At 43.0% G+C, this 18,419-nt stretch overlaps 1 protein-coding gene across 1 annotated transcript in view; it reads right to left on the bottom strand.

Moving 5' to 3' along the window:
• Nucleotides 1–18,419, bottom strand: part of LY96 (lymphocyte antigen 96) — a 196,189-nt gene that overhangs the window by 164,937 nt on the left and 12,833 nt on the right. The window contains exon 3 of the mRNA XM_044294908.1: nt 8,316–8,444. Coding sequence (XP_044150843.1) covers nt 8,316–8,444 — 129 coding nt within the window. The remainder of the gene's footprint in view (nt 1–8,315; nt 8,445–18,419) is intronic.

Consider the following 18,419-nt stretch of genomic DNA (forward strand, 5'->3'; position numbering starts at 1 on the left):
CGTGTGGCCATACCCTTAGGCCCCTTTCACATGAGCGAGTTTTCCGCGCGGGTGCAATGTGTGACGTGAACGCATAGCACCCGCACTGAATCCTGACCCATTAATTTCAATGGGTCTGTGTACATGAGTGTGGTTTTTCACGCATCAGTTCTGCGCATGTTCTATATTCAGCGTTTTTCACGCATCCCTGGCCCCATAGAAGTGATTGGGGCTGCGTGAAAAACGCATTGCATCCGCAAGCATTGTTGCTAAGAGATGTTGTTTGTAAACCTTCAGCTTTTTATCACGCGCGTGAAAAACGCATCAAAATGCATTGCACCCGCGCAGAAAAAAACTGAACAACTGAACGCAATCGCAGAGAAAACTGATTGAACTTGCTTGCAAAATAGTGCGAGTTTCACTGATCCGTCACACTCGTGTGAAAGGGGCCTTAGTGTTATTTGTCCTATTGGGATTGTTAAAAAAGTTATCCAGGATTAGGTCCGGATGCGTCCCGGTGTATTGCGGCAAACCCGCACGATTAGGTACGCAATTGCAGTCAGTTTTGACTGCGATTGCGTTCCGATGTTCAGTTTTTATCACACGGGTGCAATGTGTTTTGCACGCGCGTGATAAAAAACCGACTGTGGTACCCAGACCCGAACTTCTTCACAGAAGTTCAGGTTTGGGTTCGGTGTTGTGTAGATGTTATTATGGACCATGTGATCTGAAGTCACCACAGGTCCTTTAGCCGGTAGTTCATCATGAAAGAAGTAAAGAGACCGGGAACTACGCGATCAAGAGGAGAAGGTGAGTTCATTTTTTTTAACCCTCAATTGATCATCTACTAAGCATTCTGTATTCAGAATGCTATTATTTTCCCTTATAACCATGTTATAAGGGAAAATAATACAGTGAATAGACTGTCACCTAGCAACCATGCGTGAAAATTGCACCGCATCCGCACTTGCTTGCGGATGCTTGCGATTTTCACTCAGCCCTATTCACTTCTATGGGGCCTGCGTTACGTGATAAACGCACAATATAGAGCATGCTGCGATTTTCACGCAGTGATGCGTGAAAATCACAGCTCATGTGCACAGCCCTGTGTGAACTCAGCCTTATAAAGGACTTTATGTTTCCATTTCTCTGTGTGCGTAATAGAAAATGGCGACAGCTTACAGCTGAAAAACAAGAATTAAGCTGAAAGACAATGTTAGCATCTGTGTGTGTTAAGATAAGATAAGATAAGTGTGTGTGCTAATAACCAAATATTAGTGATGAGCGAGCATGCTCAGCCGAATACCTGTTCGGCTCGAGCATCGCTATGCTCGGCAGATCCGTGTGCTCGGCCGAATAATTTGGGTGCTCAAATACAATTTAATACAATGGAAGTCAATGGGAGACAACCAGGCACCCCCTGATCGGAAGAGAAGAGGGTGTCTGGTTCATAAAAATGGTTAGAAATTGATGGAAACCCCATCAAAAAGGTTTGGCAACAGCATTAAGAGGATAGCTGGATGCGTCTTAGACTCCAAAAAGCAATGGAGCGGGGAGCAGCCATAGCGAAATGTGGCTTGACTTTGGTGGAAGGTTGTGGCACATGGGGTTAATTTTAGGATAGTGTGGGCTTGTGGGGGAGGAGTTTTGGGTAGGTGGAGCGGTAGATTTGGTAGTACTTAAGGATGGAGGGAAAGAGTTTTAGGTTAGTCCGGAAAGTGTAGAGAAGTGTCCCACCCACCCTCCCGTAATTGATGTTTTTGGTTTGTTCGTTAAATTGCTCTTGTCGTAGCAAGCAGGTAGAAGAAGGATCCTGGGAGGCAAAACTTGGATAGGTGCATGGCTCCATCTCTTGCAGCCTGCATCTAGGACGTTGTGGTGAATGGAAAGCTGGGGGATCCTGTTTGGGCTAATAGCCTGGCAGGGGTTTAATTTCCAGGAGTTGGTGCCCTTGGGTCGGTGAGTGCGGCCGAGGGTAAAGTTGGATTAGACCTGGATCGTAAGAGGAGGTTCGCGAGGGGAAAACATGGATTACCTTCTAGGATCCCTTCACGTTTTTGAAAAGTTACATGTTGTGGATTAATGTTTGAATTAAAATTGGACTAGTTTACAATGTTAATAGGTATATGTTCAATACATGGTAAATTTTATTGTGGTTAATAAACTTAAGCTACGGCCTTTTTACACCAAGTCATGTGGTCGAGTTTTTATTTGTTATGGGGGGTTGAGGGATACAGAGAGCCAGAAGATCTTCCATCCTAGTAAGTCATATTATGTATGACATACAGTGGATATAAAAAGTCTACACACCCCTGTTAAAATGTCAGGTTTCTGTGATGTAAATACATGAGACAAAGATAAATCATTTCAGAACTTTTTCCACCTTTAATGTGACCTATAAACTGTACAACTCAATTGAAAAACAAACAAAAATCTTTTAGGTGAAGGGAAGAAAACAAAAAAATAAATAAAAATAATGTGGTTGCATAAGGGTGCACAACCTCTTATAACTGTGGATGCAGCTGTGTTCAGAATTAAGCAATCACATTCAAAATCATGTTAAATAGGAGTCAGAATACACCTGCCATCATTTAAAGTGCCCCTGATTAACCCCAAAGTTCAGCTGCTCTAGTTGGTCTTTCCTGAAATGTACTTAGTCGCATCCCACAGCAAAAGCCATGGTCCACAGAGAGTTTCCAAAGCATCAGAGGGATCTCATTGTTAAAAGGTATCAGTCAGGAGAAGGGTACAAAAGAATTTCCAAGGCATTAGATATACCATGGAACATAGTGAAGTGGAGAAAATATGGCACAGCAGTGACATTTCAGAGAACTGGACATCCCTCCAAAATTGATGAAAAGACGAGAAGAAAACTGGTCTGGGAGGCTACCAAGAGGCCTACAGCAACATTAAAGGAGCTGTAGGAATATCTGGCAAGTACTGGCTGTGTGGTACAACAATCTCCCGTATTCTTCATATGTCTGGGCTATGGGGTAGAGTGGCAAGATGAAAGCCTTTTCTTACGAAGAAAAACATCCAAGCCAGGCTACATTTTGCAAAAACACATCTGAAGTCTCCCAAAAGCATGTGGGAAAAGGTGTTATGAACTGATGAAACCAAGGTCAAACTTTTTGACCATAATTCCAAAAGATATCTTTGGCGTAAAAACAACACTGCACATCACCAAAAGAACACCATACCCACAGTGAAGCATGGTGGTGGCAGCATCATGCTTTGGGGCTGTTTTTCTTCAGCTGGAACTGGGGCCTTAGTTAAGCTAGAGGGAATTATGAATAGTTCCATATACCAGTCAATATTGGCACAAAACCTTCAGACTTCTGCTAGAAAGCACATGAAGAGGAACTTCATCTTTCAGCATGACAACGACCCAAAGCATACATCCAAATCAACAAAGGAATGGCTTCAACAGAAGAAGATTAAAGTTTTGGAATGGCCCAGCCAGAGCCCAGACCTGAATACGATTGAAAATCTGTGGGGTGATCTGAAGAGGGCTGTGCACAGGAGATGTCCTCGCAATCTGACAGATTTGGGGTGTTTTTGCAAAGAAGAGTGGGCAAATCTTGCCAAGTCAAAATGTGCCATGCTGATAGACTCCTACCCAAAAAGACTAAATGCTGTAATAAAATCAAAAGGTGCTTCTACAAAGTATTAGTTTAAGGGTGTGCACCCTTATGCAACCATATTATTTTATTTTTATATTTTTTCTTCCCTCTACCTAAAAGATTTCTGTTTGTTTTTCAATTGAGTTGTACGGTTTATAGGTCACATTAAAGGTGGAAAAAGTTCTGAAATAGTTTTTCTGTGTCTCTTTTCTTTACATCACAGAAACCTGACATTTTAACAGGGGTGTGTAGACTTTTCATATCCACTGTACAATAGACAACCATACAAAGGCTATATGCCAAAAGCCAGGTATGTACAAGCCATTCATGAGACAGATAACAGCCAGCATACGTTACAATAGCAGCCTTGTGCACTATGAGATATTCCAAACCAGCTCTTATCTGACTGAGAACCAGTAAACCTCAAAGTTATTTTGCATCTTTTGGATGGCTTGGGTGGACCTGCACACCTAGATCAATATCATTAGGGCGACAAAAAGTTTTCTGATTGTCCTAACATAATATTCAATTACCTTTCTATACAGATTTGTCATGTAAAAACTCATTTGCATAAACATGGGCATATGGGAAAGACATGCAAATGAGCAGAATCTGCTTTGTTTTTCAGCTGTTATAAGACTATGAAAACCAATAGATGGCGCTATTGAGTTATGAATAGCGCCCTCTATTGGTTTCACAGTCTTATGACAAGACAAATATTCTTGTCAGAAGACTATGAAACCAATAGAGGGCGCTGTTCATAACTAAATAGCACCCTCTATTGGTCTCATAGTCTTCTGACAAGAATATTAGACTGATTCTTATGACAAGCTTATTAGTGTATCCTTTTGTATGGAAAATTCGCGATTAGAATATTCGCAATTGATATCGCAATAGAATATTACAAATATTCTAAAAAACTAATATATACCAATATAGCAAATATTATGTAATAATTATGTAGTAAGTCAGTGATAATATCTGACATTGGAAAAGCTGGGTAATAACTCAGTGTAGATCACGAGTTATTACCCAGCTTTCCCAGTGTCAGATATCATCCTAGTGTAGATCGCGAATATTCTAATCGTGAATTTTCCATGCAAAAGGCTACTCTAATAAGCTTGTCATAAGAATCAGTCTAATATTCTTGTCAGAAGACTGTGAAACCAATAGAGGGCGCTGTTCATAACTCAATAGTACCATCTATTTGTTTTCATAGTCTTATGACAGCTGAAAAACAAAGCAGATTCTTGCATGTCTTTCCCATATGCCTTTGTTTATGCAAATGGTATATAGCCTTTGTATGGTTGTCTATTGTATGTTGTATATAATAGGAGTCTAAGATGCATCCAGCTATCCTCTTAATGTTATTTCCATGGGGTTTCCATCAATTTTTAACCTTTTTTTATGAACAAGACACCCTCTTCTGGGAAAAATAGGATACAGACCTCCAGCTTCTATTCAGTGACCGCTTTATTTATAGTGTTGCAGTAAAAACAACGGTATGTTCACGTCTACGCGTTTCGGATCAATTGACCCTTCCTCATGACAAAGGTGAGCACTTGCACTCTGGTTTAAGTAGGCAGGCAGGGCCACTAATTACCAGGTGGATGCAATTAACATGGCATACGCCCAACTTACATTCACTAATAGTATCCACATCATGAAAAGAAAGACATAAATGACAATAAAATACATATGTCAATATCATAATAATCATGAGAACAAGGAATCAATAATGAAAAATTAAATCTTGCTTTCGATTTAAACCCAAGGGTACCCATGGAGAAGATCCAGAAGACCTCTCTTTTTAGTAACTTACGTCTGTAGTCACCTCCCCTGATAGGGGGATTAACCCTTTCCAGGGCTTGTACCTGGAAACCCGTGGTGTTGCCCTGGTGAATTACAGCATAATGAAGGCTAACTGCTGATGCATTCCTGACCTCAGTGAGGGATATATCTGAGAGGTGTCTGCGAATCCTGACTTTTAGGCTGTTGGCAGTGCAGCCCACATATTGTAAGTGGCAAATTGAACACATAATACAATAAACTACATGACTGGTATTGCAATTGACATATTGTTTTAGGTCAATGAGCGTTGCATAGAAAAAGAAAATAAATAAAAGAGCCAGTCTGAATATAATTGCAGCACGTGCAGATATAATGTCCACATTTGTAAGTCCCCTTATATCTCAGCCAGGTGGATGAATTGCAATTTTTTCTGAGTATAGACTAGGGCTGATTTTTTGCGCCAAAGTGGGTGCCCGTCGAGCAATACATTTAACACCTGACTGAGCGATATTGGTACACTGTTCATCAAAAGTCAGAACCGCCAAGTGTTTCCTGACAATCCTGCATATATCCAGGTACTTAGGACTGTAGCTGGTAACAAAAGACACAGACTCTTGCCTTTGCCTGTCAAAGTGTCTCCCTTTACCGGCAGCAGATGGAGACTTGTCAGAGAAAACAAGGTTGGCTCTAGATTTGGTTAATAGTCCACGGTGGATACTTTCGCAAGGACAGTCTGTAAGACAAGACTGTTGTTTCCTTAATAAAGGCCTGATCACCTGAGCAGTCAGGGCCGGCCTTTGGGGTGTGCGAGCTGTGCGGCCGCACAGGGCGCAATGGCAACAGGGGCGCCCGGCGGCCAACACAGCCACTGCCGGATCCAGAGGCGCGGTAGGGGGGGGGGGCACAGGGAGATGAGATTGAGCCGTACAGAGCGGGACACAGGCCAGAAGAGGCCTGCATTGCATTGCTGACACTGAGGTAAGTATAAGTGTTTTTTTTTTTTTTTTTTAATATATGCAATACTTTTACTGGCACATTGGGGGGCTGTTATTACTGGCACATTGGGGGGGCAGTTATTACTGGCACATTGGGTGGTCTGTTATTACTGGCACATTGGGGGGGCTGTTATTACTGGCACATGATGGGGGCTGTTATTACTGGCACATGATGGGGGGCTGTTATTACTGGCACATTGGGGGGGGCTGTTATTACTGGCACTTGATGGGGGGCTGTTATTGCTGGCACATTATGGGGGCTGTCATTACTGGCACATTATAGGGGGCTGTTATTACTGGCACATTATGGGGGGGCTGTTATTACTGGCACATGGTGGGGGGCTGATATCACTGGCACATTGGGATTGCTGTTATTACAGGCACTTCGGGGGGGCTGTTATTACTGGCACATTGGGGGGGTTCTTATTACTGGCACATAATGGGGGAGCTCTTATTACTGGCACATGATGGGGGGCCGTTATTACTGGCACATGATTGGGGGGTTGCTCTTGTTACTGGCACATTATTGGGGGCACTATAGGGACATCTATTGAGGCCACAAAGAAGGGGTATTTTATATGGGGGCTCTGTACAGTAGATTTTTTTTGGGACACATTATGGTGGGCACTATGGGGAAGGGGGGAGAGGAGTACTATGGGGTCATCTACGGGGGGCACAAAGAAGGGGTATTTTATACTTGCAAGTTAAGGAGGACACTGAGGGCATCTACTGGGGCATTTTATACTGGTACATTATGGGGGCACTAGAAGGAAGGGGGGAGAGGAGCACTATGAGGGCACTGTATAGGGGTATTTTATCCTGGCACATTATGGGGGCACTATGGGGACATTAGCTCAACTGGGGGCATTACAAGGGAGTATTTTTTTGCACTATCACATTATAAGGAGAATTATTTCTACTGGGGGGCATTATGGTGGGCTTTATTATTCCCCCATGGTATGAGTTCCCTAGTAGCAGCACTAGCCGCTCCCTGCTCTGCTATCCCTCTGCCCCTCCAAATCCTTATTATGAAATGGATCGGCCACTGGACACAGCTCGCAGTCGGTCTCTTACAGCAGCCCGGCCCGAGATTGTGTGAAAAACTATTTGTTACAAAGATTGTTTTCCTCTTTGTGTATGTGTGGGGGGGGGGGGGGGGGGGGGGGGAGGGGCGCCACAAGATTAGCTCGCACAGGGCACCTAAACACCTAAGACCAGCCCTGCGAGCAGTTACGTCTTGCTCTGATCAATTCTCCCTTGGGAACATTGTGTACTACATGTGAAGGGTGGCCTGAAGTCGCTAATAGCATTGCATTTCCAGCAGTGTCCTTGCGATAAGAAGAAGAGGATACAGTATTAGTGGCACCTTCTTCTCTTCCAAGCAGGGGTTGCCGGGTTGTCTCCCATTGACTTCCATTATACTCGGGTGCTCAGCCGAGCACACGAATATAGCAATGTGTTCGGACTGAACACCCGAATACTTTGGTGCTCACTCATCACTACCAAATATGCATTCCTTGCTAAAAACACAGTCTTAGCTATTAACCCGATAGTGGAATATTAAAAAGCCCACAGAATATTAACTAATCAATAGATGGATTCAGTTCTAACCAATTAGAAGTACTATATATGTACCAATCAGAAGGCATTATTGAAACATTTGTAAACCGATCATGTTTTACTTTGAGAGGTTACACCCTTTGAACTGTGTATAAATAATGGGTCCAGGACACTCCCTCTTTGGGATCCTGGCAGAGTTTTGAACTATGCGCTGACCTCTGTCATTTTCCTCCATCGATGTCATTCACCTGAACACGTGGCAACGATCATCACGTGACTGACCCTTGGTCCCCCATAACAGGATGGAGAATATCTACATGTATACATGTGTACCGTGTAGATATTGCAGCAATTTCCCCACATTTACCTCCTTTTAAAGTACCGCAAAAATCATATTCATCATTTTCTTCAGAACACATCACATAGCGTTTTTGTGAGACTGTCACAGATTCCTTCCAGATTTCCACTTTAGAATACAAGCGGTCAATGTTCTTTCCTGTGACATAATAAAAATTCTATTACCACTTATTACTTCTTAAAGGAACTGTTTGACCACCAAACCAAAATTTGTTACCACTGGAAATGGGTGGAGCTCCATTCCACCACTGAGGGTTTCATCGCCGAAGCTTCTGGTCCCTGGCAAACCAAAAGTATGACATTCCACTCATGGTCAAATGCACTGCTGAAGTCATTGGCCACAGCAGTGACCTTTCCCAGACTGGGACGTGACCACTGAGCCTCTGTAGTCTGCCTGGGGAAAATGTCACCAATAGGGCCATTAAATGGCTGCAGCAGTGATATCAAACTTCTAGCCCACCAGGGACCAGAAGCAGTAGGAATGGGAACCTCAGTGTTGGAATGGAGCCTCTTTAAAGAGATGAGTACTATTTTTTCAGTATTTTGCACTCATTCCTGGTGATAATTATGTTTGGTTTGAGTGTCAGGCAATCCCTTTAAGATAAAATCAGAATTTATTCCAACCAGAATGCATTTGCAAAGCAACGTCTAGCTTCATAGATACTCAAGTAAGTTCAGTTTTGTAGACAAATTTCTGAGCTTTTCTGAAATAGATAGCAGTAGTGTTGTGCCTTTTCATGAGTGTAAACATTTATATCTACTTATTCTAATTATAATGGATATTCATTGCCTTTAACCACTTCAGCCCCGCTAGCTGAAACCCCCTTCATGACCAGAGCACTTTTTACACTTCGGCACTAACACTCCTTTCACCGTTTATCGCTCGGTCATGCAACTTACCACCCAAATGAATTTTACCTCCTTTTCTTCTCACTAATGGAGCTTTCATTTGGTGGTATTTCATTGCTGCTGACATTTTTACTTTTTTTGTTATTAATCAAAATGTAACGATTTTTTTGCAAAAAAATGACATTTTTCACTTTCAGCTGTAAAATTTTGCAAAAAAAACGACATCCATATATAAATTTTTCGCCAAATTTATTGATCTACATGTCTTTGATAAAAAAAAAATGTTTGGGCAAATAAAAAATGGTTTGGGTAAAAGTTATAGCATTTACAAACTATGGTACAAAAATGTGAATTTCCGCTTTTTGAAACAGCTCTGACTTTCTGAGCACCTGTGATGATTCCTGAGGTTCTACAATGCCCAGACAGTAGAAAACCCCCACAAATGACCCCATTTCGGAAAGTAGACACCCTAAGGTATTCGCTGATGGGCATAGTGAGTTCATAGAACTTTTTATTTTTTGTCACAAGTTAGCGGAAAATGATGATGATTTTTTATTTTTATTTTTTTCTTACAAAGTCTCATATTCCACTAACTTGCGACAAAAAATAAAAAATTCTAGGAACTCACCATGCCCCTCACAGAATACCTTGGGGTGTTTTCTTTCCAAAATGGGGTCACTTGTGGGGTAGTTATACTGCCCTGGCAATTTAGGGGCCCAAATGTGTGAGAAGAACTTTGCAATCAAAATGTGTAAAAAATGATCGGTGAAATCCGAAAGGTGCACTTTGGAATATGTGCCCCTTTGCCCACCTTGGCAGCAAAAAAGTGCCCCTCATTGGATACCTTGGGGTGTCTTCTTTCCAAAGTGGGGTCACATGTGGGGTATTTATACTGCCCTGGCTTTTTAGGGGCCCTAAAGCGTGAGAAGAAGCCTGGGATCCAAATGTCTAAAACTGCCCTCCTAAAAGGAATTTGGGCACCTTTGCGCATCTAGGCTGCAAAAAAGTGTGACACATCTGGTATCGCCGTACTCAGGAGAAGTTGGGGAATGTGTTTTGGGGTGTCATTTTACATATACCCATGCTGGGTGAGAAAAATATCTTGGTCAAATGCCAACTTTGTATAAAAAAATGAGAAAAGTTGTCTTTTGCCAAGATATTTCTCTCACCCAGCATGGGTATATGTAAAATGACACCCCAAAACACATTCCCCAACTTCTCCTGAGTACGGCGATACCAGATGTGTCACACTTTTTTGCTGCCAAGGTGGGCAAAGGGGCACATATTCCAAAGTGCACCTTTCGGATTTTGCAGGCCATTTTTTACACATTTTGATTGCAAAGTACTTCTCACACATTTGGGCCCCTAAATTGCCAGGGCAGTATAACTACGCCACAAGTGACCCCATTTTGGAAAGAAGACACCCCAAGGTATTCCGTGAGGGGCATGGCGAGTTCCTAGAATTTTTTTTTTTTTGTCGCAAGTTAGTGGAATATGAGACTTTGTAAGGAAAAAAGAGAAAAAAAAAAAAATCATCATTTTCCGCTAACTTGTGACAAAAAAAAATTAATTCTAGGAACTCGCCATGCCCCTCACGGAATACCTTGGGGTGTCTTCTTTCCAAAATGGGGTCACTTGTGGTGTAGTTATACTGCCCTAGCAATTTAGGGGCCCAAATGTGTGAGAAGTACCTTGCAATCAAAATGTGTAAAAAATGGCCTGCAAAATCTGAAAGGTGCACTTTGGAATATGTGCCCCTTTGCCCACCTTGGCAGCAAAAAAGTGTGACACATCTGGTATCGCCGTACTCAGGAGAAGTTGGGGAATGTGTTTTGGGGTGTCATTTTACATATACCCATGCTGGGTGAGAGAAATATCTTGGCAAAAGACAACTTTTCCCATTTTTTCATACAAAGTTGGCATTTGACCAAGATATTTTTCTCACCCAGCATGGGTATATGTAAAATGACACCCCAAAACACATTCCCCAACTTCTCCTGAGTACGGCGATACCAGATGTGTCACACTTTTTTGCAGCCTAGATGCGCAAAGGTGCCCAAATTCCTTTTAGGAGGGCAGTTTTAGACATTTGGATCCCAGGCTTCTTCTCACGCTTTAGGGCCCCTAAAAAGCCAGGGCAGTATAAATACCCCACATGTGACCCCACTTTGGAAAGAAGACACCCCAAGGTATCCAATGAGGGGCCTGGCAAGTTCATAGAATTTTTTTTTTTTCGCATAAGTTAGCGGAAATTGTTTTTTTTTTTTTTTTCTCACAAAGTCTCACTTTCCGCTAACTTAGGACAAAAATTTAAATCTTTCATGGACTCAATATGCCCCTCAACAAATACCTTGGGGTGTCTTCTTTCCAAAATGGGGTCAGTTGTGGGGTGTTTGTACTGCCCTGGCATTTGAGGGTCTCCGCAATCATTACATGTATGGCCAGCATTAGGCGTTTCTGCTATTCTCCTTATATTGAGCATACAGGTAATGAGATTTTTTTTTCCGTTCAGCCTCTGGGCTGAAAGAAAAAAATGAACGGCACAGATTTCTTCATTCGCATCGATCAATGTGGATGAAAAAATCTCTGCCCAAAAAAAAAAATGGAGGGGAAAGGCGTCTGCCAGGACATAGGAGCTCCGCCCTACATCCATACCCACTTAGCTCGTATGCCCTGGCAAACCAGATTTCTCCATTCACATCAATCGATGTGGATGAATAAATCATTGCCGGGATTTTTTATATATTTTTTTTATATATATATACAAAGTGTTTGCCAAAGCATAGGAACGCCGCCTCCTCCTCAGCTCGTATGCCTCGGCAAACATATCTGTTACTGCAGAGGAGAAAATCCCGTCTTGCAGCGCCGCATACACCGACTTGCGTGTAATCTGACAGCAGCGCAATGCTTCTGTCAGAATGCACATCGGTGCTGCAGCTGGTCGATCGGTTGGTCCACCTGGAAGGTAAAAAGACAAAAAAATAAATAATGAAAAAACCAGGCCGCAACGCAATAATTTTATTAACTTTGCAACAGAACATGTAACTTTAACTTTTTAACTGAACATTACCCTTTTTGCTTACTGGTGTTTTTTTTTGTTTTTTTGTTTTTTTACCTTTATAGAACAAACCTCTCCTTCCCCATGGGTCAATGTGCAAAGCGCAAATCGCCCAAAGATGTGGCGAAGTGCGTTATGCACTTTGTCCCATGTGAAAGGAGACGTTTGCAGCAGCAGTGAGTGAATGGGCCCTAATAGCCCTGTGTGCCTATCCTGGTGAGATGATCCCTATGCTAATAGTGTACCTGTGAGTGGTACTTCCGGAAACACTCTCCAAAGCATAGGGCAGGGTGGTCAGGACAGTCAGGACAGAAATAGCGGGTGTCACGCCTTATTCCACTCCTGCTACAGACACGACATCTTTTTCGGGGTGACGGTTGGGTTGAGGTACCAGGAACGACATTGGGGAAATGTCGCTCGTGTAGACGGCTAACTACACTGGTGGATGGGGCCACGGAACCTCCTGGGTACAGGAGGTTCTCGATGATCTCTTCCTGAAATTTGAGGAAGGATCCAGTTCTCCCAGCCTTACTGTAGAGAACAAAACTATTGTACAGAGCCAATTGAATTAAATATACAGACACCTTCTTATACCAGCGTCTGGGTCTGCGGGAAACTAAATACGGAGACAACATCTGGTCATTGAAGTCCACCCCTCCCATGTGGAGGTTATAGTCGTGGACTGAGAGGGGCTTTTCAATGACACGGGTTGCTCGCTCAATTTGTATTGTCGTGTCTGCGTGAATGGAGGAGAGCATGTAAACGTCACGCTTGTCTCTCCATTTCACCGCGAGCAGTTCTTCGTTACACAGTGCGGCCCTCTGCCCCCTTGCAAGACGGGTGGTAACGAGCCGTTGGGGGAAGCCCGCGCGACTAGTTTGCGCGGTACCACAGGCGCCAATCCGTTCTAGAAACAAATGCCTAAAGAGGGCCACACTTGTGTAAAAATTGTCCACATAAAGATGGTACCCCTTGCCGAATAAGGGTGACACCAAGTCCCAAACTGTCTTCCCACTGCTCCCCAGGTAGTCAGGGCAACCGACCAGCTCCAGGGTCTGATCTTTTCCCTCATAGATCCGAAATTTGTGGGTATAGCCTGTGGCCCTTTCACAGAGCTTATACAATTTGACCCCATACCGGGCGCGCTTGCTTGGGATGTATTGTTTGAAGCCAAGGCGCCCGGTAAAATGTATCAGGGACTCGTCTACGCAGATGTTTTGCTCTGGGGTATAAATATCTGCAAATTTCTGGTTGAAATGGTCTATGAGGGGCCGAATTTTGTGGAGCCGGTCAAAAGCAGGGTGGCCCCTGGGACGGGAGGCGGTGTTGTCACTAAAGTGCAGGAAACGCAGGATGGCCTCAAAACGTGCCCTGGACATAGCAGCAGAGAACATGGGCATGTGATGAATCGGGTTCGTGGACCAATATGACCGCAATTCATGCTTTTTTGTCAGGCCCATGTTGAGGAGGAGGAGGCCCAGAAAAGTTTTAATTTCGGAAACTTGGACTGGTTTCCACCGGAAAGGCTGGGCATAAAAGCTTCCCGGGTTAGCGGTGATAAATTGTGTGGCATATCTGTTTGTTTCGGCCACAACTATGTCTAAAAGCCCAGCAGTCAAGAACAGCTCAAAAAATCCCAGGGCCGAACCGATCTGAGCTGTCTCAACCCGAACTCCAGACTGGGCAGTGAAAGGGAAAACTACAGGTGCGGCTGAAGTTGGGGACTGCCAATCAGGGTTTGCCAGCACCTCTGGGATTCTTGGGGCTCTACGGGCACGTCTTTGCGGTGGCTGCGACGGGGTCACTACTGCACGTGCCACCGTACCAGCTTCAACTGCCCTTCTGGTGCTCGCTACTTCACCAGGTTGTACGGCAGTGCTGGTACTAGGTCCAGGGAGGGCTGGGCTGCTGGTGTATGCCTCACCACGTAATCCGACAGCACCAGCCCCACTCTGCTGCTCTTGAAGCGGATCCTGCGCAACCTGTGGTCTAGCGACACGGGGCCGGGTACGCCTGGTGGTATCAGGGACCTCAGCCTCCTCGTCCGAACTTTGGGTCAGAGAGCCACTGCTTTCTACAGGTTCGTATTCTGACCCGCTGGATTCATCAGATGAGGGTTCCCACTCCTCATCCGACTGGGTCAGAAGCCTGTAGGCCTCTTCAGAAGAATACCCCCTGTTAGACATGTGGGCAACTAAATTTAGGGGTATTCCCTGAGACTACCCAAGAAAAAAAAAGCAAGCCTGTCTTACAAAGGGGAGGCTAGCGAAGTACCGGAGGCCGCTGCGGTTGATAAAAAATATCAAAACTGATTTTTTTATCGCCGCAGTGCGTGTAAAGTGATTGTGCAGTGATCCAAAAAAATTTTTTTTCTGTCACTGCGGTGGGGCGGGTGTGGGCGAACGCACGTGTGGGCGACCGATCAGGCCTGATCGGGCAAACACTGCGTTTTGGGTGGAGGGTGAACTAAAGTGACACTAGTACTATTATAGATCTGACCGTGATCAGTTTTGATCACTTCCAGATACTATAAAAGTACAAATGCTGATTAGCGATACGCTAATCAGCGAATAACGGACTGCGGTGCGGTGGGCTGGGCGCTATCTGATCGCTAACTACCTAACCAAGGGGCCTAAACTATACCTAAAACCTAACGGTCAATACCAGTGAAAAAAAAAAGTGACAGTTTACACTGATCACTTTTTTCCTTTCACTAGTGATTGACAAAGGGGTGATCAAAGGGTTAATTGGGGTTCAGGGGGGTGATCTGGGGCTAAAGTGTGCTGTTTGGTGTACTCACTGTGAAGCCTGCTTCTCTGCTGGATCCAACCGACGAAAAGAACCAGCAGAGGAGCAGGCAGCCATATAACAGATCATATTTACAAATATGATCTGATATATGGCTCTGTGATTGGCTTTTTTGAAAATCATCAGCTTGCCAGCCACGATCATTGGCTGGCAAGCTGATGACGAAATGGTCCCTGACGAAATGCCGGCGCGAACTGCGCATGCGCGGACCGCATAGTGCGTCATCTCGCGTCTCGCGAGATGACGCGTATATGCGTCGTTGTACGCAGCGCTGCCGCCTCCGGACCGCACATCTGCGTTAGGCGGTCCGGAGGCGGTTAATAGCAATGTTGGTTTATAGTTACTATTTTGTATAGATTTTTAATCTAGGCCAAAGTAAGTCCATGGGAAGATTACTGCGTCGTTCAAAGAGCTAGTGTTATTGTAACAATCTATTATACATTTAGACAGTTAGAAGATACAGAACGCCTGCAGAAGTAAGAGGCTTCATTGTATTTCTTATCTGAGCATGAATTCCACAGTGTGATAATTGTATAGATGTTCCTCAAAGTATATATTCATGTATCAAAGTTTGTCCCTCAGCTCTGAGACAAGGCCTCCAGATGTCAGAGGTGTGTAGTATTGAAGATGTCAGGCATGTATGAGTTAACCCTTAATGGTATGATGCTTATAACCTATACAACAGTGCCACCTAGGTATGAGCAGGTAACACTACACCAGTAGCAAAAGTGCATTCTGGGTAGTGTTATGATGTCATATTCCTTATAAATGTACACGCCTACCCAACAATGATTGGAAAGTTCCAAACTAGGAAGGAGTGCTCATCTGATAAGTTTTGGTTAATTAACCACATACCAAAAAGGAGAGGAACACAAAAAGGAGAAGAAAAAACAAAGAAAGAGAGGGAGATCTCGGGAAAAAGGTTTTGGGATTATTAGAAAAACCTTTGGAGAGCTGACTTCCCCAGACTCTGCCTATCACCTACATCCTTGGGTAATATATACTTTTATTTATATGTAGTATTAATCTAAATTAATTTGCTTGATATTTAGCCGGATACCTGCTTATTCGCGGACGTATAGTGTTAGTACTACATCAGTATCAACGGCATTCAGTAAAAATGCATATCACTAAATACAAGATCAGATATTGATTTCAAGAGAGCTTCTCTGTTGGGAATCTTTATATTCACTAGTTTGATATCAATCCGATAATTTATAAGTTTTGTTGCAATACTACCATTATCTGAGATTGGTCATCATCTTGGGCAGAGCAAGTGTTCGTATCTGTCATTTTCTTGATCGATTTTCTGCTCATAATCAATTGATTTTATATCTCTCACAATTTTAAAGCCGGATTTTTGTTGGTTGAGTAGTGTTTTGTTGGCACCATATAGTGGCGAATTCTGGGTACTGCATATCATTGTATATTATTGAGATTTACGTTGATTAATTTTTGATTGCATTCTAAATTATTGTATAATAAATCATATATATTTTGCATAGATGATTGTACCCTGTTTTTTTACTGATTGCACAAAAAAACTAGGTTCTTGATCGAACTCTTGGAGATGTTATGTCCATCTCACGGATCAATTTCATTTAAATCATTTTTCTTTTGATACATTTTTTTTTTTTTATATAAAGCATTAGGTCTTTATATAGCCCGACAGTAGCAATTTGCATTGATTGACAGGGCCAGGCTTTACCCTGCGTCAGTTGATATGAGAGGGGAAAGGGACAGAACTATAGTCAGAACTTTGTGTACTTTATGAGATTAAAAGACAATTTTCTTAAGATTTAAGTTCTGGCAGTTAAATATATCGGTATAATACAAGGAGCCAGTCCTACCAAGGTTTATGCATAGTTTGAAAGAAAGAAGACTCCATTTAAAATATCTATTTAAATAGTTTTTTAATTGCAAAAAAATTCAAATTCAGTTATTTATCATGTAATAAAATCTTAAAATACTCCAGTTTGCAAACTAGTACAGACACAATTACTGAAATGTCCTGCTTTCTGTAGATGACTTGTCAGCTTTTTTTTTATATACCGGCAGTTTTTATTTTTTTCATTTTGTAATATACAGCTGGGTTCCCGCAGCTAGCTTAAATCAAAGCTAGCTCAAATACTGCCCATTAACCTTTTCAATGGTGCAGTCAATGACGAGGGCGGCATCTAAGTGGTCTGACACCTCATAAACCCCCAGCTCTATTAAGCGATTGCAAGTTACTGATAGTTGCTACGGTGGTTCTAAGAATAGCCCCTGAGTCTACCAAGTATGGAAAAACTATTAGGGGCCTGCTGGATTTCTTGTGACAGTATTGTCATTGCATCTTACAAGTCCAAATGACACTCCATGTCTCAATTCAGCAAACAGCATTTATCATGTAGCGAAAGTTAATACAAGACACTTACTAATGTATTGTGCTTGTCCATATTGCTTACTTGCTGGCATTTTTCCATCACATTATACACTGCTCGTTACCAGGGATTACAACCACCCTGAAATCCAGCAGTGGTGGCCGTGCTTACACACTACAGGAGAAGGTGCCGGCCTTTCTGGTGGCTGGGACTGCGGGAGTACACATAGGCAAGCATGCGCAGCTGATCCCATCCCGGCCACCCTTATATCTGGTGGCTGTAATCCCTGAATACCAGCAGTGTATAATGTTACATAGTTACATAGTTAATAAGGTTGAAAAAAGACATATGTCCATCAAGTTCAACCAAAGGATAGGTGGGGACGCGAATCCCAGAAGGAAGTGAGACTCAGATATCTACACGTTTTCATAAGCATTAATGTTTTTTACTTCTAAGAATTTGTCTAAACACTTTTTGAAACTGTCCACTGTTCCTGCTGTAACCACGTCCTGAGGAAGTCTACTCCACAGCTTCACAGTTCTTACAGTAAAGAAGCTTTGACGCTTCTGGTGACTAAACTTTTTCTTCTTCAGTCGGAGGCAGTGCCCCTTTGTCTTTTGAGCACATTTTACATGGAACAGCTTTTCGCCCTATTTTTTGTGTGGCCCATTTATATACTTGTATAGGTTAATCATGTCCCCCTTAGACATCTCTTCTCAGGACTAAAGAAATTCAATTATTTTTATATTTTTTCATAACTAAGACCCTTCATGCGCCTTATCATTTTAGTCGCTCTCCTCTGTACTTTTTCCAGCTGCAGTGCATCCTTTCTATGTACTGGTGCCCAAAACTAGACTGCATATTCAAGATGAGGCCGCACCAACGCTTTGTAAAGTGGTAATATTACAACCCTGCCCCGCGAGTCCATGCCTCGTTTAATGCATGACAATATTCTGGTGGCCTTAGAAGCAGCTGATTGACATTGTATGCTGTTATTTAATCTACCATCCACAAGGACACCTAAATCCTTCTCTAT

This window comes from Bufo gargarizans, chromosome 5 (assembly GCF_014858855.1).
Source record: "Bufo gargarizans isolate SCDJY-AF-19 chromosome 5, ASM1485885v1, whole genome shotgun sequence".
Classification (NCBI taxonomy): Eukaryota; Metazoa; Chordata; class Amphibia; order Anura; family Bufonidae; genus Bufo; species Bufo gargarizans.